Consider the following 27519-nt stretch of genomic DNA (forward strand, 5'->3'; position numbering starts at 1 on the left):
TACCTCGTATTAGCCTAGCGGCTAAAATTGGGGACATTACAGTCCCGTCGATAGTAGTTATTCTGATAGGTGAAAAAAAGACTTCAGTTCGGGATTACTATCCCGACGTCAGTGTCCAGTAGTGTTTTGTCAGTTTGGAATTGTTATTCCGATGTCAATGTTAAAATTTGATTTTTCAAATCTGGTAGTCGAACAATCATGCAGTCCAACGGTCATGACGGGAAGGTACAAATTTGGTATAAATTGTATAGCAACGTTGGAAAACGGATTCGGAAGTGTATTTTTTTTTGACAATTTGAATTTCTGAGTCTGATTCTGTAATCGTATTGAAGGTTCATTTTCTTTGCAATTCTTTTGTTTCCTGTACATATATGTTGTTGTATGAATTCAACTTGATTGGACAATAGGCAACTTGGGTTTTATCCACGATTTGACAATTCTCCCTCTCTGTATTGCATCAAAGTGGTATCAGAGCTTAGGTTCTGATTGGGAGTTTTGTGTGTGTGAAGTCCGAGCGGAAATAGTGATTGCATAGAACGAGAAGGGCAAGATGCCTCCGAAGGGAAGTGCAGTCCTCACAAAAGAGGTGAGGTCAGTCAAGCAGGGCCAAGATGGCATGTTGGTCAGGATAGTAGCACTAGAAGCAACTTTGAGGAGAACTGGAGTTGCTAATGTGGATAGCAACTCAGAGGAAGAGGAAGTAGGTGAGCAGGGTAATGAAGCTCCCCAAAATGTACCCCAAGAAGAACAGTTGGGGCCGGAAGAGAAAAAGTTCCTAGCGGTGATCAATGCTGTCAAAGGAGACCATTCTGAAATGAAATTGGATTTGCCAATGTATGGTGGCAAGATGGATAATGAGGAGGTACTAGATTGGATAGATGCCCTCGATAACTACTTTGACTTCAAGGAGGTCCCAGAGGATCAAAAAGTGAAGCTGGCCAATACTAAGTTGAAGGGGTCAGCACTGACTTGGTGGAATTACACTCAGTCAAAAAGGTTGAGAAGAGGAAAGCCCAAGATTAACACCTGGGACAGAATGGTAGCAAAGGTCAAGGCCCAATTTCTACCGTGTGACTATGAGATTCAAATCTTTAGGAGACTGCAGAACCTAAAGCAAAAAGAGATGGATGTGATGACATATACAGAGGAGTTGCAGTCCTATACCTTCACCATAAAGCAGAAGAAAGGGCAGGCTAACAAGGTAGTTGATGCTTTGAGCAGGAAGACAATGATGATACAAGAGGTGCAGCTTCAAAGTATAGGAATTGATTCCTTAAGAGGTATGTATCATAATGATGCAGACTTTCATGAAGTGTTTTCTGTTTGTGAGCAGTCACGGGGTTCTTTTCACAGTGAGTATGCAGATTATGTAATACAAGGTAGTCTTTTGTTTAAGGGGGCTCAGTTATGTGTTCCAAAGTGTTCTATGAGGGAAAATTTGATCAGAGAGAAGCATAGTGACAGTCTTGGAGGACATTTTGGATGTGATAAGACATTGGATCAGGTCAAAAGGTTTTACTACTGGCCTAAGATGCACCTAGATGCGAAGAAGTTCGTGGAAGGCGGTGGTATATGTCAGAGAGCAAAGGGGTCCAGTTCTAATCCAGGGTTGTATCAAGCTCTGCCCATACCTAATAGACCATGGGAAGCCATCAGTATGGACTTTGTTTTGGGTCTACCGAGGACCACGAGGGGATATGACAGTGTGTATGTAGTTGTGGACGGGTTCAGCAAGATGGCTCATTTCATTGCATGCAAAACAACCAATGATGCCTCCCACATTGCAAACTTATTCTTTAAGGAGATTGTAAGGATCCATGGATTGCCATTATCCATTGTGTCTGACAGAGATTCAAAGTTTATTGGACATTTTTGGAGAACATTGTAGAGAAAACTAGGAACAAATCTGACTTTTAGTTCTGCCTATCATCCTCAAACGGATGGGCAGACTGAGATTGTCAATAGGTCATTAGGCAACCTGCTGAGATGTCTGACTAAGGAGCACAATCAGTCATGGGATCTAATCCTACCGCAGGCAGAGTATGCATACAATGATTCAATCAACCGGAGCATAGGGAAGAGTCCGTTTGAAGTTGTCTATGGAGTGCATCCCAAAGGTATCTATGAATTAAGAGATTTGAGTGGAATGGAAAGGAGGAGTGCCCAAGGTGAAGACTTTGCAGTAGCCTTGCATGACATCCACAAACAGGTCAAGGAGACACTTGAGAAGAATGTGGAGAAGTATAAGAAGGCAGACTTGAAGAAGAGAGATGTACAATTCGAGATGGGTGATCTAGTATTGGCACATTTGAGGAAGGAGAGATTGCCAAAGGCAAGTATACAAAGTTGATGATGAAGAAGATAGGGCCATGTAAAGTGGTTCACAAGTATAGCACTAATGCTTATGAGATTGAACTCCCATCGAGGGTTGCTATCTCACCTATATTCAATGTAGCATATTTGTGTCCCTATAAGGAATTTGACTTTGCAGGTCAAGGAGAAGGAGGAGCTGAAGATGCTGATATAGAATGGGTCAAGAACCTTCCACCTGCTCAGCCTATGCGACTTGAAGCCATTTTGGACTCAAGAGAAGTGAAGAGGACAAGGAGGAAAGTTTATAAGGAGCACCTAGTCAAGTGGCTAGGACTATCAAATGAAGATGTCACCTAGATGTCTGAGGAGGATATAGCACAACATGGGGTCTCAGTTGCAAATCTCATTTCATCAGGAGCATGAAATCTTTCCTCTCCGGGTGTATGGTGCAGGAGCACCTAGAGTTTAGTTGCTATGTAAGTTAGATGATTGAGTCTTAGGAGTTAGGTGTCATGTCATTTTGATTCAATAAGGTCTATGGAGACCATTTGTAATGTCATTTCATGTTTTCAGGTCTATATGTCAGAGTTGGAGTCATAATTTGCAAGGTTGAAAAATTGTCAAATGTTGTCATCAGGATAGTTATCCCATAAAAGTGTCGTCGTAAAAAGCTGTCAAAGTGGTCATCGGGATAAGTATCCCGATAAAAAGGTCATCGGGGTAGTTTCGTCTATCAGGATTGGCAAATATTGATTGACCGACTGTGGAAGGTTATGCCAATAGTTGTCCAACTGCCTCGTTCGGTATAGCTATGCCGAAAGAGGGACATCAAGATAAGTTTCTTCTATCAGAGTTGCACATAAAGGTTGTCCCGCCGATAGTAGTTATTCCGATAGGTGAAAAAAAGACTTCAGTTCGGGATTGCTATCTCGACGTCGGTGTCCAGTAGTGTTTTGTCAGTTCGGAATTGTTATTCCGATGTCAGTGTTAAAATTTGATTTTTCAAATCTGGTAGCAGAACAGTCATGCAGTCCAACAATCATGGCGGGAAGGTACAAATTTGGTATAAATTGTATAGCAACGTTAGAAAACGGATTCGGAAGTGTATTTTTTTTTGAGAATTTGAATTTCTAAGTCTGATTTTGTAACATAGTTTCAAATTTTTGCAATCACTGGTATCCTATTGAAGGTTCATTTTCTCTGCAATTCTTTTGTTTCTTGTACATATATGTTGTTGTATGAATCCAACCTGATTGGACAATAGGCAACTTGGGTTTTATCCACGATTCGACAATTCTCCCTCTCTGTATTGCATCATACATTCACTCCAAGCTCTATGGAATGCACTCTCAACTCTCCAGCATGAATTTGGACCCTACTATTTGGAAATTTAGGCACTTTTGAGCACCTTGAAATATATATGCATTAGAAATTAATATTAATGGAAAAATTTTAATAGGAGTTGATCACAATAATTATAAGTTTCAATTGACTACTCATTATAAAGGAATGGGCAGCATTGATTAGACAAAAGTATGATGGATGTGGAGTATGCCTAAAGTTATATAAAAGAAATTATTGAAAAGGAGATCAAGGAGAAGAAAAAGAGAACAATATAAGGAGAGATGACAAAAAAAAAGGGAACCAAGTTTACTTCAGGGTTGAAGGCATGTGTGAGTTGCAATAGGAAGTAGTAAGAACCTTTTTTTAAGAGATTCTCAAACGGAGCGGTATGTAGAAGTTGCCTTTGCATAACCAGTTTGCCAGCTTAAAAGATTTGTTTTACGGTTCATTTGGTTGTTACTTTTGAGGAGGATATTTATGTATGGTATTATATATTTTGGGTATAACTCACCCTAAGCAATAAAGCTCACATGAAGAGAAAAATAAAATACAAAGAAAAATGTCTATAAATCTTTGATCCTTGAGATGAATGGAATGAAATATTGTACAGAATTATTCATGGTATGAACCCCAATTTTGTTATAGGTATTAGTAATTGACTAACTATATTATATTTGGCATGTGCTTTTTAAGTCATCCATGTGGTAAATAAGAATAAAATCATTTATCCCACGTGTATGGGGTAATAGTAGTTTTTTTAACAAGACTCTATTTATTGTATCAACTTCCCAAGTGGAAGGTATATTGGATATTTGTAGTTGGAGTGTATGCTTTATTGAGAGGTTTCCCCCTTGAAGTGGTTCTAAGAAGATAATATTAGGCAATTTGTTGTTCTTATTTTTGCTTATATGTATGTGCATTTTCTTTATTTCTCTTGTAGTTTCCTTACAAGTGTTATCAAAGCTCTTTCCAAAGTTGATTTAACAATTGTCCACCTTATGTTCTCACCTTACCCTCTCAATATCTTGGTGATTAGAAAGTCGCTAAATATCTTCCCTGAGATTTGCCAATAAAATTTCCCCTTGCAAGTATTTTTTTCTTTTTAGGCTGGAAAACATGTGTTGGGGTTTTCAAACATCCACAAATGAGTTGTCATTCACCAAGCTAGATTTCCCATAAAGGGTCCAATGAAGTGAGAAGGCCTTGAGCTCCAATACCCAAGCCTTAGACAACCTCTGTACATAGGCTTGAGATTCCCAATACCTTTGAGAATACTAGAAGATCAACTAATTGTTGTCAAAACTATTGGGATGTGAAGCGCAATGGTCACAACCTTTCGTCTTCTCCAACTCTTCATTCCAAACCTGAATGTGAATGTATATATAGACGTGTACAGCCATGTATTGTAGAGTGTTGTATTTGCATTATTCATTAATAGAAGAACTCCCTACGTTTCTGGTGGACGTAGCCACTTAGTGGTGAACCACGTTAAACTTGTGTTTTGCATTTATGTTATTAGCTTTCTGCTGTTTTGTATTAATCTTTCTTTGCTCGTTTATAACTAACAATTGGTATCAGAGCTACGGTGAAATGTTGAGCAGAGATGGGATTCGATTGGATAGTTGATCCCGGATCTGGGTGCCCTTACTTTGTGTTTGATCCCGGAGCTGGGTGCTTTTATGTTATCGACAAAAAGGCTGAAGATTCAGATGATGAAGACGATTCAGATGATGAAGTCGAATCAGTCATCGAAAAATTTCTTGGCAGTCTAGACTCGGTCGAGAGTGATGTCCAAGTGGAGGTTGAAACCAAACGACATTGGTGGGATGGCTAGGAAAAGGAGACTTCATCTAAAGAAGAAGAGGGTTTATTGTATTCGTTGTTTGAAGAAGAAGAGACTGGTTTGTTTGCCTTCCAAGATGAGGAAGATGCCTCCCGGGGTGAGGAGGATGCAGTCTCAGAACTAGGGAATGAAGATGACCCTGAAGAAGGTGAGGCCTACAGCTCGAAAGATTACCTATACGAACGAATTGAGAAACTGCAGGAGGAAAATTTTATTCTCGCAAAGCGAATATGTCGTATGGAAGATGAAATGGCAGAATTGAAAGAGAAATTTACCAAAGAGTGAGAGTTTTCTGTAGAAAAAAGAAATGAAGAGCTGAAAAAAGAATTGGCTGCCCTCAATACCATTTTTATCACATTATACAATGTTTCAGGTTCTCGAGAACAAAACGATGAGAGGCCAGGTTTCTGGTGGCATAAGGAGATACCCATGGATGCCATGTCGCGGTTTGTACTGATTCCTTGGTTGAAGGAGGACCAAGAGGGGATTCTGACCGACAACGTCGTGGAGGCTGTGTTGGGCGATGTAAGGCCCTTCCAAATTATCAATAAAGAAGGAAAACAAATCAGAGAAAGCGAGAAGAAAAAAGAGTCTTCTGCTAAAGCCTCTCCTGAGCCTGAAACACCCATGAGAATCGGCTATATCCCTCTTCCTTACAAAAACCTTGCGGAGTCCCTTTTATTTAAGCAGAAACGGGCGAGTGAAGACAACCTAGAGGATGAGGATTGTCCCACTGTTGTGGCGAATTCCATTGAAAAATCTGAAAAGAAGCGTTTGCCTCCAGCCTTAGTTGCTGCTACCGATACTAGGTTCGATACCGTGGACCAGAGCAGAGACATTCTTGCGGCAGAGTCTCAGCAGTCCACGCAGGGTAATAATGTGGTTTTTTTTGCGCCAGAGGAATATGATGCAGACCGTTACGGTAGTGATGATGAGGAGCATATGGAGTGGTCGGAGGCCATGGGCAGGCATTATCCCATAAAACCTTTTTCGTTTGGCAGCAAAACTGTTATGCTCGATGTTAATCGATTGGAGAGAATGTTTTCCTATTTCGAATTTGATGTTGCAAAGGATAAGAAGAACAGTCATATTCTTTCTAGGAGTGGTGGCTGTGTTCACTGTGATATGGATCTGGTAATGGTGGATCCATGGTGTGTTGGATACAATGGTGAAAAAGATGCTCTAAGTCGAAGGCTAGCTAGACCGGTTTTATTCAACAAAACTGAAAGTGATTGCCCAATAGAGAATGGATACGCTCGACTAGTGAAGGGCACACATATGTTAGTTGATATGCAAAAATTGATAGTGATTCAGGAAGGCGCGCAGAATGGTCCCTCACTCATGCCAGGCGATAGTCGCACTGCATATGATGGTATTCATGACAGGGATTACCTGTTGATGGAAGAAAACGCAGACATCGTTACTCCTCTATATAGAGAATTAAGTGCAGTCTTGTTTGCATGCAGAGACCCAGAATTGGTCTTCAAACTACAGTTACTGGAGACGCAGGACTCAAAATGGAGACAAAGAGTCACGGCAGATGAAGAGGTGATAAAAGCCTTGCCAATTGTGAAAATTGCAGAGAAGGGGAGCACAGGAGTAGGTGATCATGATGGAGTGTTTTTTGAACATCCAAAAAGTGGAGTTGTGTCTGAGTTTTTAGTAGGAGGAGATATCTTTGACTGCGATTTGTTTTGGAAAAGACTAATTCGTACAGTCTGTGAGCAAAATCTGACGAAATTGAAGTCTTTGATGCGCGTGATTGCGAGGTGAAGAATTGGAAATGCAGGGAATGTTGAGACATGGCTGTGCCGATTGAGCTTCGAGTGGGAGATTGTTGGGATGTGAAGCCCAATGGTCACGACCTTTCGTCTTCTCTAACTCTTCATTCCAAACCTGAATGTGAATGTATATATAGACGTGTACAGTCATGTATTGTAGAGTGTTGTATTTGCATAATTCATTAATAGAAGAACTCCCTGCATTTCTGGTGGACGTAGCCACTTAGTGGTGAACCACGTTAAACTTGTGTTTTGCGTTTATGTTATTAGCTTTCTGCTGTTTTGTATTAATCTTTCTTTGCTCGTTTATAACTAACAGAAACCTAGTCCTAGACATCTTTCAGTAATCTATAGCATATAATGCACTAGTAAGGAGCTAACCTGAAGAAGTTACTCACATTGAACCTCATAAATGAGATAATAGTCTATGAGAATAATCTAATCCTTTGTAGTTGGTGCTCCAGAATATTGAGCCAACACTATTTATAAACGAGATTGTAACATACAACCCTGATCTTTTTTTGAATTTTTTGCTAAATGGAACAGTACATAGACCAAACAAATAATAGTTTCTTGCTGACAGAAAGTCTGGTTGGAATCCTTTCAATGTACATACAATGTGCTTACATTTATTCATGAAAAATGTGACATTTCAATGAGGCATTACAACAGGAAATTACAATATGTTGAACTATCAATCACAATATTAAATACCTTGAATATAAGGCACTGCAGATTGATTCAGACTTGAACGGCAGGTAAAAAATGGAAACAGTCAACAGCAGCTCCAGGATAACATCATTCTATAGCCATCGATAGGCCTCCCTAGTGCAGAAATAGAGCCCAAAATCACCTCCAATGTATGTCTAAGCACTTTAAAGTTTAAACCACTCAGATCCTTAAATCAATCAACTCACTCATATCCTTAAATCAGTCAACTCCAACTCAGAAGACTCCTTTAGTGATAAGAAAATATGCTCAGAAATTTCTGCTACAACAGACAGTAGCACCAAAACACAAGGGCTATTTAATTATGGAAAGGTTTCATTACTTCTGTTGCCTCCCATACTGAAATATGGCAACTTCTAATACTCCTTCAGAAATAGGTGTCCCCTTATGGCCAGGAAATACACCAGAAAGTCGAGGCAATTTAAACCTTCAATCCCCAAGCCAACACCAAGCTAGAAGCTAGAGGGCAGACCTGCCGGAAGTTCAATCTCACTAGGAAAAATAATCTCTTCAAAATATGCCCTCAAAAACACATGAAAACAATCACCAATGGAAAGAATCAGTACTCACAATTTTTCTTTATCTCCTCTGACCCTGGTGTCCAAGAAATTAGGGTTCAACCTGCACAATATGAGTGCATGGCTAGGCTGCAAACATCTGCAACCCTCTTTCAAACAAAACCCATAAAATCACCAAGAAACCATCACCAAAAATCACTGAAAATATTGCAAATCAATTAATCTTAAAAATATTCATCTCATAAAACCCTGGAAATTTGAAAAGTTCATTGCACCTTTGTGTTTCTTGCATGCAAATACGACCAACTAGGTTGGGTCTCTCACCACCAAAACCAATAAGACTGAAGGGGATTTTCATCCTCAACAACTCCTAGAAGAACTCCAAAAGCTCATTCCAACAGTAAATCTATGGGTGCAAACTGTCCACGGTGAAATAAGAGTCCAAACTCCAATCTATAGAAATTGGAGAGAAATTGCAGCATTATAATTTTTCAATATTTTATTTCACTTAAAAAAGCCCCCCTTAACACCTTTTAAAAACAACTTCGGTCCCCACAACCTAGGCATCCAACTTGGAAAAATTCACTTTATGAAATATTTAACACTTAATTTAATATTAGAACTCGAGAAACAAGACTCAGCAATCACTAGGGCTCATACTCGAACTCAACCAAATCTAGGTGAGAGTCGCCGAGTTTGAGCGACTCCTATCAGTTGGACTCAGCCAGCAAAATCAGAATGAAAAGTCAAAAAAAGACATTAAAAAAAAGGTTTTAAGTTGCTTTTTTTTTCATTTATCTTTGCTCTACAACCCTAAAAGGATTGTCATTTCATTTTGTTGGCAAAATAGGAGGAGAAAAGAGAGATGTGACAAAGAATAAGAGTGCATTGTGGGGCAACTAACAAGGAGGTAGAGCAAAAATCCATCATCCAATCGCATTTGGGCAGCTTCATACTTACATTTGGTGCATCAAGAGGTGTATACCAACGATTGGAAGGAGTTTTCATTTGATTTCAAATTTGATTTAAGAGGTAAGCTTTCTTTTTTTTAACCAAAAATTGCATTGTTTTTTTACATTTCAATTATTTTTCCTATTTTGCTTTACTAGATCAAAGAAAGAACAAAACCTACATTTTTTTGTATTAATTTAATAATTATAAATGATAATTCACAAATGTTCATTTTTTGTAATTGTGTTATTGCAGCAGCCTTGAGCTTTTCAAATCATTTTTTTTCACAATGTCTACTTCTAGAACCCCAGTTAGAAAGGACCTAGCTTGGAAACATGCTGAAATTTTTCCTAGGTAAAAAAAAAGGAGAGGTGAAATGTGCAAATTGCAAAACAAATTGCCATGGAGGCATTAATAGATTGAAATACCATCTTGCACACATACCCGCCCATGATGTTGTGGGATGCAATAAGGCACCTATTGAGGTTATTTGTGAGGTGCAAGTGCAATTAGTGTAATGTCCCCTTTTGGTATGATCTTGGATCTTGCCCTAAAATCACAAATTTAATCAAATTAAGAAATGTAATATAGTTAGGGTTATAGCTTTAACAATTAAAATATCTTAAGCAAGATAAATCCTTATTTGATCCTACAATCATGTTAGACAACATTGGAAATATAATCCACAAGACCAATTATTTCTATTAGGGTTAGGGGTTTGTTGATGTGTTTTTTATGCACAAAACATTTCAGAATAAAATACCAAGGTAATTTACCCTCTCTTGAACAAAATCACCTCAGATGCTAAGAATGAGATCAACTAAAATGATTCCAAGGTTTCTACATGTCAGGTCTTGACGAGTGGGTAACTCAATGGTTGATGTGAATTGTTGTGTTTCACTTGGAGACTTATGCAAATGTTTGGATTATCATGAATGATGCGGAATAGGTGTGCTGACAACTTAAGATTTATCAATATGGCTTTGGATTTACTTCTTATTAAACCTAAGAACGTAGGAAATGATTAATGGATTTAGTGGAATCAAACCAGGCAAGGTCTCACAATCAGGTATTGACACAAGCTTAGTGCAATCGTCTAAGGTATGCTTAAAGATTTTCAGGCTATCACCATCAAACGTTGACACCATCCAAGTTGATGCTTGTCAACGGACGCATAATAGTTGAAGTTATGCTTACTCAAATTCCAGTTGACCACACAAGGCGCACTTACCAGGGGCAAGAGGCTAGTGGTATGGATTAAGGATTCCACGCAAATGAATTCAACAAATCTTCCACTCAATCTAACATAAATGAAAATAAATTTTAATCTAACTTGGAGGAATTGAGAACCATGAATGCAAATACAACATTTGAAGAGAAAAATCACCAACAATTGAACAATGATTAGGATTCAAATAGCTGTAGCATATACCAACAATTCTACAAAAACTCTCTCTTACAAATGAGAGACAAGGAGGCATATATAGAGTCTCTTACAAAATGGATGGCCCAGATTGATCTAAGATCAACGACCGAGATCATGCCAACAAATTACTATATTTAGCAGTTCCTATTTTTAGCAAGTTTCTATTTTTAGTAAGTGCCATCCTACCCCAGTTTGCCCTAATTTTGATGTTTTGAAGTACTTACCATTTTTAGTAAGTCTATTTTTGGAGACTGAACATTCCTAAATATTTGCCTAAATCCAAAAAGTTTGAAAAAGCAAACAGTTGATCAAGAATGGCTAAGTGTGGAATTCATTCCAGAAGTGGAAAGGCATTGAAAAATCTCCTAAGGCACGAAAATCCACTTCAATCCAAGATGGCATCCTGTTGTGACCTTTTCACACATCGCCCCATTGCTAACGGGGACCCCCTCTTTGTCGGCTTTCTGCGTTGTTAGGTTAGGGTTTTGGCTGCTTAGTGGGCAATTTTGCGTTTCCCGTGCCCGAGTCTCAGAGTTTTGATTATGCCTAGTGTCGTCTAGGGTTTTTGAAGTTATAGGATCAAGTTGCAAAAAGTTGATATTTTAATGATCCTAAGTTTTTGCTAAGTGTAAACCTATTGAACGTTAACGTGTTTTTAAACACGCGCATTAGTGATTTTAAAGTGCCAAGATATTCACAAATCTTTTGGAGTTGTTTTCTCGCTCCTAAGGTATTATTAAAATTGATTTCGCACTTTATTCCAATATTTTCCTAGCGTTTCGCTCATATTTTGGAAAATTAGCCTAAGTCCAGTTTAAATTTAATGTTCCTAAGTGATTTTGAGTGGTTAAAATGATAAAATCCTAAGGGAAATTCATATTCCAAGGGTTAAAGGGTCAAAATCCATGCTAGAGGTGCTTTTCCCCTCACATTCCAGACTACCCAACCCATTCCCCCACTCAAAATCCATACTACACATGGGTTTCCCCTGAAATCCATACTGGCTACTATTTTCCCCCACTATTTATCCATACCCAAGTCGAATTTCCCCTGGGAGTTCTAAAATTTGGCTAAGTGTCAGGATTTATCCAAACTGCCATCGATTTTCCACCAGGAGTGCAGACTAGAGTGCAGACTGGAGTGCGAGGATAATTCCATGCCTGGGTCGATTTTCCGCCAGAATTTTTGCGACAACTAAGTGAGGATTTTTGTCCGGATTTTCATCCAAACAGGGATCGATTTTCCCCTGAGAGCATCTGTAAGGATTTTTGTCCGGATTTTCATCCAGACAGGGATCGATTTTCCACTAGGAATATTTTTGAAGAGTTTTGAGTCCGGATTTTCATCCAGACTGAGGTCGAAATTCCACCAGGGAGGTTTTTTTCAAGTTAAGTGAGTTTTGAGTGTGGATTTTTGTCCAAGCTAATATCGATTTTCCCCTAGGGGGGGGTTTTGTGTGCATTTTGATGAAATGGAGCATGGATTTTTATCCAAGCATGGGTCGAATTTTCCTTATGGGGTAAATTTTGGCATTTTAATGATTTTTGAAGGGATTTTTCAATCCCAACCTATATCGATTTTCCCCTAGAGGCTTATTTTGGATTTAATTTGCAATATTTTTAATAAGTAAGCCCCATTTTTAATTGTTTTTAAATAATTATTAACGATTATTTAATATTTTAAAAGCAAAATTTAATAACTTGCAATAATTATTTAATATTTGAACCTTCTAGAAGCAAGTTAGGTTTTCACCAAGCAAGTATTTATACAAGTGTTTTATCCCACATTGCTTGTGTGGTGAAAGTGAGAGGTGAAAGCAAGTATATGTGAGAAGACTTAGCATTATTTTATTATTATTTCTATCAGGTGTCTCCATGAAAGCGATTTTTCTCCAAGTTGGGCGAATTTTTTTAGCAAGGCGTTTTTGTGAAGTGAGGGATTGAGGATTTATTTTCCTCCATTTTTTTCAGCTTGCTGATCTATTCCTCTTGGCTGCCATTAAAGACCAGTTTCAGAATTTCGATTTTGCTAAGTTTGGCGATTTTTTCAAACTTTAGCATTTTTTGGTGAAAATTGGCAATTTCATGTTTGGAGACTTGGGCGATTTTCCTTCCACCATTTTTGCTTGTTGTTCAAACCTTCATTACTACAGATTGCTGCCATTAACAACATTTTTCAGAATTCTGAAAATTTCGATTTTTGCTAAGGAAAGCAATTTTTTGTGTTTGGGGTATCCAATCCCAACTTGAGCGATTTTTTAGATTGCTGCCATCCTTGCTACTGCAGATCAAGGCTGCCATTGACATCAATCTTCAGATTTCAGTTTGGCGCCATAGTTGGGAAAATTCGATTTTGCTAAGGAGGTGATTTGGTGCCACATTTTGATGGTTTTCGTGCATGCTTGTTGGCTGCCATCATTTTCATCCTGCTGATTCGCTTCAGATCTGAGGTTTGCTTCAGATTTTGACCTCCATTAATGGCTGCCATTAATTTTCAGACTTAAGTTTTTATTGCCCAGCCAATTCCAACTTAGGCATTTAGCATTTGGAGGTGTTTTATGGAGTTTTCTGTGCATTTTTTAGACCATTTTATCGCTGTTGCAGGTCTGAAACTCCATTGTTAGGCGGTTGTCTTCAGAAATTTTCATTTCCAACCACCTAACCATTTTTGGCGAATTTGCTTGGGGTTGTTCCCTTAGCCATTTTTCATCATTTTCAGGGATTTAAACCACTTTGCAAGGTGCTGGTAAGTCTGAAGTATCCGATTTTCAGACTTGTCCTCAGAAATAAAAATTTTTACCAGCCATACTTGCATTCCAGAAAATGATTGTTTTGATCATTAGAACTGATTTTTATCAAGATTATGCACATTTGATTACAACATGTTTTGAAAGTCTGATTTTCAGGTTGTCTTCAGAAATTTGACCTCCATTGTTGACTGCGGAAGGTGTCTTCAAACATTCATTGTGTGAAAACACAACCTTTCACACCTTTCCTTAGTCATCATCAATCCGGTATACTCTTTTGCATTCTAGCTTGCATATTTTCTAAGCATAAGGAGGTATAAATGAATTTTATGGAAGGCTTCCATGCCTTAGTGTTGTCACACTTTGAACTTAATTGCTATAATTTACCGAGTGTATGGATTATTTTCCTAACTCCATGCTGTAAATTAACTAAATCTTTAGAAAGTCAGGAATTTTATTACGAATATTTTCCTAAGTCTAACTTCGAGCTTCGTACAAGTGTGATGTCAAAGTCAGGATATAAGAAAAGGAAAGAACTATTGAAGACGCTGGAGACTGGATTTTATCCAGAGTTTAAGATTTCATCCAGATGGAAGGAGATCGCTGATAAAAACATGCATTTCTTGGACTTCAACCAGATGCACCGTCGGATGTTCGGAGTCAGAGATCAGGTTCCTTCCCCAGCATATACGAATATTATGAAGAGTGGCATTTTCCATGCCGCTGGATTTCCACAATCCATACAGTGCAGTGAGTTGATCCTAGAATGTGCACGATGGTATGATCCGCTCACAAAAATGATCAAGAGTCCTAAAGGCGTTGTCATCGCCTACCTTGTTGAAGATGCCATTGCTGAGGTGTTCGGAATTCCACGCGGAACAGACATGAAGGATGTGACCAAGGAGGATTATGCAGAAAGATACACGAAGAAGATGAGTGTATGCAAGAATTTAATTAACAAAGAGTGGATGATTGAGCCTAGGTTTCATCATTCCAAGGCTCCCAAGACACTTATGTGCATAGATTTTAAGGAGGAATATAGTGATTTGATATTCTTACTCAACAGAGTGATGGGGATGCCGCAGGGAGCAATATTTGATGGATGGATGTTCTACTTCATCCAGGATTGTCTTAGAGGAACACTAGTGAATTGGTCCAAGATTATAAGTGACAATCTGGATTTTCAGCTGAGGAATGTAGAGCGGTCCAAGTCATTCGCCATGACTTCTTGCCTGGTGTACCTGCTTGCACAGTTTGTTTCATACAGAGGATTAATATGCAAAGGTGAAGTCGGGAATGGGCAAGGACAGTTCAAGAGTTATGAATGCTACCCCCAGCTGAGCATGCATAGAATTGAAGACTATAAGAGAGTGAATTATGCATTCACTATGTACACACGGATGCTGCAAGGCGGATTCCACAGAAAATTGTCCAAAGAGGCAACAGAGTTAATAGAAAATTATGGATCGTGGTATATACAGTTTCCCACTTTCACATACCTCAGGATTCATGGGTTTCAATCTGAACCTTACAAACTTCCTAGGTATCCTACCGACAGAATGATATTGTTGGAAGTGGTGAGACAGCTTCTAGAGTTCGAGGTTATCCAGAGAGAGAAGCACAGGACAGGAATGACATTCCCTATTTCAGTTGGGAAGACGTCAGAGGTTTGCCAATCCGCCATAACCGCCAGCACTGCGAGTGAGGAACTTGCATTCTATCGATTTGCTACATATAAAAGAGAAAGATTTGATCTAGACAAGGAGGTCGGAAGGATCAGAGGAGAGAAGTTCACTCATAAGATTGACATAGAAGATTATTGGGCTAACCTGATGGACGAGCAAGCAGTGAAGAGAAGAATGTGGTCCAGAATGTCAATAGATTTCATGAGGAAGTGTGGACTTTTCCTCATTCCTGATCAAGTATTAGATGATAGAGATCATACACATCCACAGTATGAGAGTGAAATGAAGAAGGAAATCCTATTGCCTCATTGGTCAAAGTCAGAAAAGATTGACCTGAATATATTGATGAGAGAGGTCTTGAATTTCTCCCGCCTATGGGTGGATATACAGATGAATAAGTTAGTTGACATGGGTGTTCCCTTCACTTATGAAAAGATGAAACCGGAAGAGTCTACTTTCGAGGATGATTAGAGGATTGTCAGTGATGTCAGGATTCATGCAGACGAAGAGAGTCAAGCTCCCAGGAGAAGGAAGAACACGCCAGGAGAAGTCAAGGCCAGAGGGAAGAAGATTGAGGAGGTGAAGAAGAAACAGAAAACTATGATTCCACTTATCATTCCTTCACCCCCTCCCAATGTCTCATCAATCGAAGTGATTGAAGTAATAGAACAGAACAAGGAGACTCAGCAGTGTTCCAACACAGTGATACTACCAGAGAATATTCAGGAATTCCATGCCACAGCGACATCTGCACCACCTGATGAGAATAATGATCAGCCGGAATCCCCTACTGTCCTTTTGGAAGTTAGCTTGGGAAATGAAGTATATGATTGGACCAGGGATAACCAGGGATAATCCTAATGACAATGAGGATGTTATCTCGGCACTGAAAGGACTTGATCGAGAAATATGTCTTGATGATGGTATGGAGATGGCCGTTATTCCTGAATGGCTGAGGAGAAGTATGGAGAAAAGTAAACAAATGATAGAGGTACAGCCTATTGATGATATTGATGACTACCTAGCTAGGAGTGCTAAGGGGAAGGAGCCCAAGAGAGCGGAGATTTTGTCGCACATAGCTAGAGATGAGACAAGAATGCGGATTGTGCAAATTGTTGTTCCTATTGCAGGAGTGACAGCGGACATTGCTACTCCTATGGATTTCCAGATCACTTCAGTCACCCTTGGTCGTACATCCAGAGAACAGGAATTCCAAGAGATTGGTGACAACCTCCAGGCAATCAATGCAAGGTTAGACAGAGCGGTTGCAGAGAATGAAAAGTACAGAGAAAAAAATATTAGACTTAGAGAGTATATTGCAGGGACAAGGCGTGGAGATCCCACCCTTATTTCCCCTATTGCAGTTGACCATGGAATACATTCACACTACGAGGTAGCGAGAGGTACACACTCAGAGGTGGAAAAGTGGATTGAAAGCACAAGAAAGCAAGCAGATGATTTCCTTACTCAGTTTGTTCATGCATATGATAGGACAACAGAGCTTATATTCAAAATCCAGTATTTTGAGGGAGTTTGGGAAGAATTCCGGCCTATTCAAGACAAGACTATTCCACGCCTCCAGGCATTGAAGAAGATTCCTAGTTTCACCTTGGTCAGTGAGAACATTGTGCACAGTGGAGACAGATAATTTCCATGGCTGGTATTGTGCATTAGCCGTGAAGAAATCAACTTATGATAACGCCCAGTCGAGTTGTATGGAGATGGAAGGATTAATTCAGGACATTCAGATGAAGATCCTTGCCTCGATTGAGGAATTATTGAGCGTTGATGTTAGTGATGCTAGTGGTTTACACTTAGCCAAATTAAGAGACAAGATGAAACTTATGTATTTTTGCCAGTTGGACTCTTTGAAGAAGAGTCAGATAGATGACTTGGTCTCTTTGTTGATTCATGTTCATAATTCGCAGAAGCTTATGCCAGAATGGGAGAATACTTTGAATGCTTGCTCGAATTCACTGGACGTGATCATTTCCATGGAGGAGTTAGATTAAGTATTGGCTAGATTCTTGGAGTATGCTAGGAGAGAGAGGGACGCATGGAGGAATCTTCTAGAAGATTCCCTATATGATGACTAGGTATCTTTTCATTGGGCCATATGTTGGTGGTGCCATTTTTGATGTAACCCTAATTAGGGCAATTCTAGGGTTTTGTTGGCATGATCTCGGTCGTTGATCTTAGATCAATCTGGGCCATCTATTTTGTAAGAGACTCTATATATGCCCCCTTGTCTCTCATTTGTAAGAGAGAGTTTTTGTAGAATTGTCGGTATATGCTACAGCTATTTGAATCCTAATCATTGTTCAATTGTTGGTGATTTTGCTTTTTAAGTGTTGTATTTGCATTCATGGTTCTCAATTCCTCCAAGTTAGACTAGAATTTAGATTAGAATTTATTTTCATGTATGTTAGATTGAGTGAAAGATTTGTTGAATTCATTTGTGTGGAATCCTTAATCCATACCACTAGCCTCTTGCCGCTAGTAAGTGCGCCTTGTGTGGTCAACTGGAATTTGAGTAAGCATAACTTCAACTATTACTCATCCGTTGACAAGCATCAACTTAGATGGTGTTAACGTTTGATGGTGATAGCCTGAAAATCTTTAAGTATACCTTAGACGATTGCACTAAGCTTGTGTCAATACCTAATTGTGAGATCTTGCCTGGTTTGATTCCACTTTATCCATTCATCATTTCCTACATTCCTAGTTTTAGAATAGATTTCCTGAACCCTATTCCTTTTGTCCTTTTTTTAGTAAGAAGTAAATCCAGAGCCATATCGATAAATCTTAAGTTGTCAACACACCTATAACGCATCATTCATGATAATCCAAACATTTGTGTAAGCCCCCAAGTGAAACACGACAATTCACATCAACCACTGAACTTACCCACTCGTCAAGACCTGACATGTAGAAACCTTGGAATCATTTTAGTTGATTTCATTCTTAGCATCTGAGGTGATTTTGTTCAAGAGAGGGTAAATTACTTTGGTAATTTATTCTGTATTGTTATGTGCATAAAAAACACATCAACACATCCCAATCTAGAAAGTGCAAAAATGGCTAAGTCTAGAAAAAGTCAAGCAAGAATCCTTCACCCAGAAAATAAATCCCAAAGGAGATTGGGTGCCAAAGTGAGGTCATGGAGAAATTTTCCTCCATGACCAAAAATCCTGCAATACATGAGTTTGGCGCTCAAGCATAGGGGTGGAGTGCCAAATAGGGGGTGTGGAGGAATTTTCCGCCAACCCAAAATTCCTGCACACTATCAAATCAGCGCCCAAGAAGAGACAATGAGTGCCAAAATGGGGTCATGGAGGATTTTTCCTCCATGATCAAAATTCCTATAGCATGCCCAAATGGCTCCCAAGTCCTGGTAAGAGCGCTAGAATGGGGTCATTCAGGAAAAACTTTTCAACACCAAAATTCTCCACCCACAAGGTCATTTCAGTGCCCAAGTTGGAGATGAAGCACTGGACAGGGGTAAGGAAGAAATTTCCTTCCGGATGAAGAATTCCTCCAAGACATAGAATTGACATTGGAAGAAAGGCATAGAAATCAAGTCAAAGGAAGAAATTCAAAATTTCCCTCTCAACATGAAATTTTGCCCAAACATAAAATTGAGAAGGAAATTCAAGGCAAAGGAAAAAGTCAAAATTCCTCTCTCAACGATAGATTTCACAGAAGGTGAAGAAAATTCCAAGAAAGTGAAAAAATTGAATAAATGTTGGAAATTCCTTCCTTCACAATAGAATTCTTGGAAAAAGTGAAAAATTGAGTAAGTGTTGGAAATTCCTTCCTTCAAGACAGAATTCTAGGAAAGTGAAAAATTGACTAAATGTTGGAAATTCCTTCCTTCAAGACAAAATTCTTGGAAAAAGTGAAAAATTGAGTAAGTGTTGGAAATTCCTTCCTTTGGGACAGATTTCTTGGAAAATGTGAAAAATTGATTAAGTGTTGGAAATTCCTTCCTTCAGGACAAAATTCTTGGAAAATGTGAAATTTGGCTAAGGCATGAAGAAATTCCTTCCTCAGGGGTGAAGTAGAATCAAGGTCAAGATTGGGCGCCAAAATGACATCAAGGAAGAAAAGTCTAATTTTCCAAAATTCCTCCACTTCCTAGCAAATGCTCTCCAGGACAAAGTAGAAAATCCAGAAACATGATTTGGGAGGAAAATTTTAAAATTTCATAAAATTCCTTCCTCAAGAAAGAAATGCGCCCAAGATGAAGAAATTTCAAGATGAAGGAAAAATGGGCCAGGAGAGAATTCTCTCTTGAATTTCGGAGCTCAAAACAAAAAAAATCCTAAAAAATAGGAAGTGATGGATTGATAAAAAAATCTCCTTCAAAACGAGATAAGAACGAAAAAATTCCTTCAAGATGAAAAAATTCTCTTGACAAGAATTTTCTCTCTCCTTAAATTCTAGACAAGCAGGATTCCTGCGGGAGCGGATAAATTTGTTAAAATTTTACCAAGGCAGGATAATCTTCCGAAATGTCTTTTGTGAGCCTGGAATGGAAAGATTCTTGTAAAAGATGAGTTGGCAACATGCAAAGAGAATATTCCACATTAATCAAGCACAACCAAGAAAATTATAAATGACAACGGGGTCCATTTGCATGGCAAGAATCTATTGAGTACATGAAGGCATAGTGGTGCATTCATTACTAGAAATATTTAACCAAGGTGGCGGCTAATTCATTGCATGGCAGCCGTCATATGAGATAGTGGAGCATCTTTTGCATGCAACCAATTTTGGAGGTGATGGTCCATTTATTGCACATTGGATGAATTTGAAAGAGGAGGTGCATTTAATGCACAATGGACGCCATTTTTGGCAGGAATGTAATTAATTGATAATGGGCATGATGGGTCATTAATGTTTATTCCCACCTTGTTGCATCTTGTGTGTGGAATCTTTTAAATCAAACCCTAACTAGGGTTTGCATGTAATCAAGGTTGGAGGCCTATATAAGGGGGTGACCCCTTCATTTGTAAGCAGATAGATTTGTATGAAATTGTTGTGATAAGTTATTGAGATAAAACAATGAAACATTGTTCTCTAATGGTGTCCACTTAAGTTATTTTTTCAAAACTTGCATGGTTTCAGCTTCCTCATTTAGAGTAGAAGTAGGGTAGTGCTTTGATTTCAATGGAGAATGTTATGGTGTTTGGTGAATTTCTATGGTTCATACTTTTTGCATCTTGTTGATTATAAGTTGCAGTGTAAAGTTAGCTTGAGCCACCAAATTTGTGCTAAGTTCAATTGTGGATAGCCGTTTGGATTGCGCCGTTTTGGGTATTCAAATGCACTTTCTTGATGTGAAAATCCTTTAACATCCTTGGAAGATTGCACCAGTTCTTGTGGAGTTGTAGTTAATCTTGGCGAAGCAGAACTTGGTTTATTTGGAATTCGTCCATTAGAGCTCTATCCATTGATATCATTGTCCTTAAGAGTAGATTTAGATCCTTCTAACCTTTTCCCCTTTAATTTTGATTTATTCCAGTTCATTTCATTCGAAGCAGAAGCATCATAGGATTGTTATATATGATGATGAAGTTCCAGCCACAACAAAGAAGTGAAAGAATGATTCAAGCATAAATCCCCTTGGATTACCAGCATATCACATCAAACCAACTGAGTCACATCCATTGTATAACCGGAACCTTGGAGTCAATTGTTTGAACTTATTGCAATCTTGGCATACAATTGAACTTTGATCAAGAGAGAGTGAAGTGACTGTTGGAAAACTTTATTCTGTGTTGGTGTGGTCACAAAACGCACGTCAACAGAACTGGCACTAGAAGGAGGGTTGAACATCAAATTGTTCATTTTCACAAGTGCAAAAATTCAAGTTGGCTAGAACTAGTATGAGCTTTCAAGTGCCAAATCAGAGATATGTTAGATCTCTTATATGTCAGAAAATCCAAAAAAAGTAAAAAGTAGAAAATCCAAAATAATCAAAAAACAAAAAATAAAAAAAAAACGATTTCTTATGGATGGGCAATTGTTCATATTTCTTGCTATCAGGACAGTCTCCTTGCGGACATCACTTAGATTCAAGAAGATTTGAACGCACAACTGCACCCCAAGAATTTGTCTCGATTCACCTTACTAGGGAGGTGTTGGATTCGGGAAACCACCAAGCATGATGAGATGAATTTCTTGACATTATTGTCAGGGATAGATTTGGTTCTACAAGGGAAACTCCTCTTACGGGATGTTCCAAAACTAGAATTGTGCATAAAGCTTGACGATGAGGTCAATGGAAATGATCCTTTCTCAAGGTTAAGGTTGAGAATTCAAAATCAAATAGAGTTGGGCAATGAACGACTCGAAAGCGTGTTGCTTCCTTGTTGGTGCCGAAACAATGCACCTCACTCAAAATTCACTTGTTCAATATGTGAAGAGGCCATCAACCAAGCTAGATGTCGGTTGGGATTATCAAAATTACCAAGGAAATGCATCTAAAACGAGCATCTTAGTCCCGCATCAAAAGAACAAAGCCTTGCAACATCATCAGGTTGTGAAGGAAGAAAATTGGAAGAAGATGGTACAATTGAATCAAGCATTCAAGTGGATGAAGATTATTCGTACATCAAACTAGAATGAGAGGCCGTTGGAGTAAAGATCAAAGAAGCAATGTAATACATCCAAGCAAGGAGAACAACCCAAGGCGATTGTCAGCATATGGAAGCGAATGAATATACAAAATTGCAAGTTATTGAAGATCATCAAGAACCAGAAATGGAGGACTTAGCTCAAAGTAGAGATGGTGCAAGAGATTTCCAAAGTTCATCTATCCAAGGAGGAAAACATGAAGAGGGAAGTGATTCCAGTGCACTTCAAGGAGGAGTAGTCCTTGATGAAGAAGTTCATCCATGCATGCTCAAGATGGAAGAAATGATGAGCAACTTAAGGCAAGAAGAAATATTTGATGATCAAAGGGTCACCAAGATGGAACCAGAGTACAATGTGCAATTTGGGTCGGGGCTAGACCCATTACTAAAGATTCAAAGGGAGCTAAAGGTTGAAATACTTCATGTTTCCAAGTTTCCATTTGAGTCTAAATTTCGCCACCATGTTCCTATTGAGGATTGGAATTCTATGTTGCATGTTTCAGATGCAAGTGGGATGATACATCACTAGCTTCGACCTCCTGATGAAGCAGTGGATGACACACATGAATTCCCACCCACACACGAAAACCACCAGGTTGTCTCTTTCCTTGCTCCTGAGTTTGAAAGCTATGAATTTGATTACGGAAATTTAGGAAGAACAACTTGTTTATGGATTAATCATGGTTGTGATGAGTTGCCACTGTTGCTAATCTTTCCTGAAGTTTTGCTTAAGTTTGAGATTTGTATTATGAAAGATTACTTTTTTGAGTCCCGATGTTGGAAGGGGCCAAAAGAGTCGAAGGCATCTGGTTGAAGAGGATGTTCAATTATAGGTCAAAGGGTATGCTAAAGGCTATTTAAGAGGTTTTAGGGCAGGCAGCTTGCACAAGAGAGATAAGGAGTAGAGAATCCATTAAAAATAACTTCTGCTCAAGCTAAAAGGTGTTTTGCACGAAGTGGAGATCAAGGAGATTCTACTGGAAATGTTCCTTCTGATTAGAGATGAGATGGACAACCGCAATGAGGATGTTGTGCCCAAGATTGTTGGGCAGGAGCAAAATAAAAAATAAAAAATTGTGAGGTCGAAGAACGTTGAAATTTGTCTCACATTTTCAAGGTTAATGGCTATGATGGAGCATGTTCAAGAGCTGGATTCTTTTTGGAAAGATATCAATTCGATGCTGAAGCAACTTGTTTTGTGTCATAATAAAGGAACTCTGTAGACTTTCAGTGGTTTCACGCTACCAGTGTTAGAGGATGGTAAAACCATGAGGGCTTTGCAAAGGGCAGGGGTTCATACAGGCATCAAATTTGTAGGGCTTGCAAATGTGGTGGGGCCTCAGATTCTGCCAACTGAATTGGTGAATGTCTCAAGAACTCTTCCAGGACTAATCAGCAGTGGAAGTCTTTGCCTTAACATGCAGGGATGGAGCATTGGGGAGCAAAAGAATTGCAGTGTCTGCATCAGCAGTGGATTTGGCACTGGTTTTGGTGTGGTTTAAAATTTTATCATTTAAGTTGGTATAGGGTTTTATGGCTCAGCATGTAATTAGAGTAATAGCATTGTAGTGGTTTGTTTATGCTATGCTTTATATTCAGCCTTGTTGATGTGTAAACATATGTTGTTTTTTATAAGGTAAGCAGGGATATTGAAAGGGCCCAGACCCTTGTACAGAAAGAAAGATTAAGCAACAAGCAATACACAACAAAATAGGACAGCCAAGAGAAACAACTAAAGGTCAGCAAAAGCTACCAATCTTTACAAACAACCATCCCAATGTAAGGGTCGTTTAAAGCCAAATTGCTTCAAAGATTTTTGGTTCAGTGTAAAGGTATGTTGTTAGTAGTTGTGTTATAGCCTAGTTTTGTATCATGGAAAGCTTGTAATGGCTGGCTGGCTGCGCTTTTTTATGAATGTGTAGGTGTGATATCAGCATGTTTATGTAGCATTATTTATTGAGCTTTAGCTGGGATGAGACCCCAATAGAACCCCTAAAACCTTAATCTAATTTTTTTATCTTTTAATGTGTCATTTTTAAAATATACAAGGAAACCTTAGTCATGTGTTTGGTTTGAACTTTGTTAATAATTTTGAATGTAGCTTTTGGGACTTTGAAGCGTAGAAGGCATATCTTTTTAAGTGCAAATGGTTATTTTAAAGGTTAGTAATAGGCAAAATCCAAAATGGAGGTACAACATGAAGGGCTTGCAGAGTTTCTTTACTTCTTGATTAGATCTTGAGATAAATGATGGCCTTTCTTAACTTCCTATTTTGTCTTGAAAAGGGTGAATAATGTAAAGGCAGATTTATTAATCTGGAAGAGAAATTTGCTTGAAAAGAATGTGAAGGTATTTTGCCTCCTTTTAGTAGATAAAGTTTCCTTGATTAGGAATATTCTCAATAACTATGAGCTTGAGTTTAAATAATAATAAATTCTTATATCATTCTGAATTTTCTGTGTTGTAAAAATCATATAGATAAATAAATTTCTGGTTAACTTACCAGTACTGGCTGTTTTCTAGTATCTACAATGGGAAAAATGAGGTTTACTTGAGTCATCATTTGGTGTTACAAGTAGACAAATCCTTAAAATCAGTTCACTAGATTTGCTTAAATAATGAAAAGAGCTTCAATGTTTTTAATGTTGGTTTCCTTTATTTATGTCTGAAATTTGATTTGGCTGACTGCTGCATGATTATCAAAAGTTATATCTTCTCTTTTAAAGTAATGAAATTGAGGATAGTCTATACTGTATACTTATAGCATCAAAGGAAGATGTTTATAATTATGAATGTCCATTTGCTAGAAAGGATAGTGGTTTGTAATTATGAGGGTTTTCTGGCAAATTGTGATAATTGGAGTACATAAGAGAAATGATTCGTAGTTCTTTTCTTGGTGTTTGAAATAGAATTTACTTGTTGGGCGATTGACAATGTTGTAGGATGAGTAATCTGAATATGTGGAATTACTAAAACTGGGAAGAAAATTCTTGTGTTAAAATCCGTTACTAAGTAATAAACAGGTTGATTTTAAACCCTAAGTCTTGATCATTGGAATGGAAGATTTGAGTCACAATTTAGTAAGTAGCTAAAAATTGTCTCCTTGAGATAATGATCTTCATGGTTTTACCACATGTAGCATGATATTTGTATATTATCCCCTCCCATTAAAAATAATAGCATCCCTAAATACGGAAGTGGGAAGATAATTTTTTAACATACACTGTAGCAATTATGAGAAGCAAAGAAAAATAAATCATTCTCCATCACAACTATCCCATTACAAAAAGGGATTTTGTGACTAGGATAATGAATCATAGTACCAAGAAATTTCAGAATTTAAACAATTTAGATCTCCAAGTGGGGCAAGCTCACCTTGGAACCCACAAGGTGCATCCAAAATGAAAAGGTGTTGAGTTTTGGCTCAGGAGGAAGAAACAAGACACAGATCTTTTAGCTAATTGTCTGAATTGCCAACGAAAGCAAAGCATGGATATCTGACCAGCCAGTTATTGCCGTATGATGCTTTGAGATGGAAATTGAACTCTAATCTTGTCAAAAGTTACCCAGAAAGTAGCAAAAAGCTTGAGGAAGTGCTAAACAGACAGAAAAGAGGTGCTAACATAAGCAAAATTTTAAGACCCATTGTTATAAAGAATAAAGTGTTTCTAATGATGCAACCCAGTGAATTACAAAATTTAAATTTTAAAAACCAAGTTGAACTAGCAATTTATAAGCTTGTCTTGATAAAATAATAATAATAATATCTTTTATAGTCCACAATGCCAGCCATCTATGTATGGGTTTACAGATGGGTTAGAGCAGTATGGGTTTAATGATGCTACACATGATTAATATATATAATTATTAATGACTTCCATGTGTCTGTATTTCAGGATTGTGTAATAATAAGATGAAGATAACCACTTGCGAGTCCTCAATTCCATTGAATTGAGTCCTACTTGAACAAACTCAAGCCTAACTAATAAAAATAGCACAAATAATATAATTAAAATAGCAACCAAACATATCCCGCTATAAAGATGGTGTGTGATACTGAGTCGTGAAGTCATAACCTATGTTTAACATATATTTTTTTTAAATGAGTACTCCAAGCAAAAGGTGTGAAAAAAACAAATCCAACCGAATTGTGGCGAAATTGTATAGGGGGAGACCAGTAACACATCATTCAATTCAAATCCCTCTGACCACCAATAAGCTGGTGCAGGACGTAAAGAATTTAGGGCAAAAATGTAGCGCAATGACAAAGGAATATTGAAGCAATACCTAAGTTTAATAAGGTACATTTTAGAAATGATCGATGTTTAAGAGGGCATATCGGAGAATAACTCATTTCGATAAGGTGAATAGGCTCATAAACCCTGTTTCATAGGGTACATTTGTGCATAACCGAACTTCAGAATCTGACCCAATTCTAGTTGAATGATGTACAGTAAGCATGATCCACAGTTTAAAATATTAAAAATGTTGTCTATGATTAGTTTAATGCATACAATTGAGCACGACCCAGATTCAAAATCTGGTCCTAGATTGCTTTCTAGGATAAATTTGTATAAATTTAAAATGTTAAAAAAATGGTCTTACAAAGATTAATACATACAATTGAGCATATCCGAGATTTAAAATCTAAACCACTGTCACCCAAGCTTTCTCCAAACCGAATTAGGTGGATCATAACCTCACCTAATGTATTACCAGAGAAGAAAGAACACATGTGAATAATTCTGACTTACATTGAGCCAATCTTGAAAGCATTTGTGAAGTTTGATGAATGCCAAGTCCAATCCTGGATGCTCTTTTGTTAAACTCAGATTGTAGAGATACCCCATGAAGCCCTGTTGGATTATTAAGGGTTCCATTCTCGAGAGAAAAAGAAGGGTTATAAGAAGATGATTTCCGTAATCTTCCAACTACATTATGGAATTCTGCTGTCCTATCTCGGTATGGAGAGGGAGCAGTCTTAGAAAGCATGGCTAATAAGCCCACAATAATTCTCTGGCTTAGGTCGATTATGCGCTCTAATTTTCACTATTATTCTTCATATTTAGTGAAATGAATTTCTATATGTTGAGAGAAAGCATGCAATTTAATTATTTAGTCCGGAATTCGAAACCGATAAGAAAGAACGAACAATAGTAACAGGGATGAATATGCTGACTCGAGGACTCGAGAGTTTACAGATCCTTGTAAATAACTGTCTCAATTTTGTACTTAGATTAACCAAAAAAAACCCTCGTACGAAAACTGTTCTTTGATTAATGTAGTTTTTTACGCGATAATGTTCCCTTCAAAAGAAAGTTTTTTTCTATTTACACGCTTGAAGACGACTTTAATAATATTAACGTGTGGAATGCAGAAATGAATACAATAAAATTAAATTGTAATCTAATAGGATTGCAAGAAAAGAAGGGACACAATTACAGCTAAACTTTAGCAATAAGGGCTGCTATAAATGACCACAATCAGCTCATCCAAAAATACAAAAACTGAAACATAACCAGCTATATATAACAACATATAC

At 38.1% G+C, this 27519-nt stretch overlaps 1 protein-coding gene across 1 annotated transcript in view; it reads right to left on the reverse strand.

The window, feature by feature from the left end:
- Positions 1 to 27253, reverse strand: part of LOC131030598 (syntaxin-32) — a 66493-nt gene extending 39240 nt beyond the window's left edge. Inside the window, exon 1 of the mRNA XM_057961468.2 lies at positions 26732 to 27253. Coding sequence (XP_057817451.2) covers positions 26732 to 26969 — 238 coding nt within the window. The 5' untranslated portion in view covers positions 26970 to 27253. The remainder of the gene's footprint in view (positions 1 to 26731) is intronic.
- Between the last annotated feature and the right edge of the window lie 266 nt (positions 27254 to 27519).

The sequence above is a fragment of the Cryptomeria japonica genome, chromosome 8 (genome assembly GCF_030272615.1).
Source record: "Cryptomeria japonica chromosome 8, Sugi_1.0, whole genome shotgun sequence".
Lineage (NCBI taxonomy): Eukaryota > Viridiplantae > Streptophyta > Pinopsida > Cupressales > Cupressaceae > Cryptomeria > Cryptomeria japonica.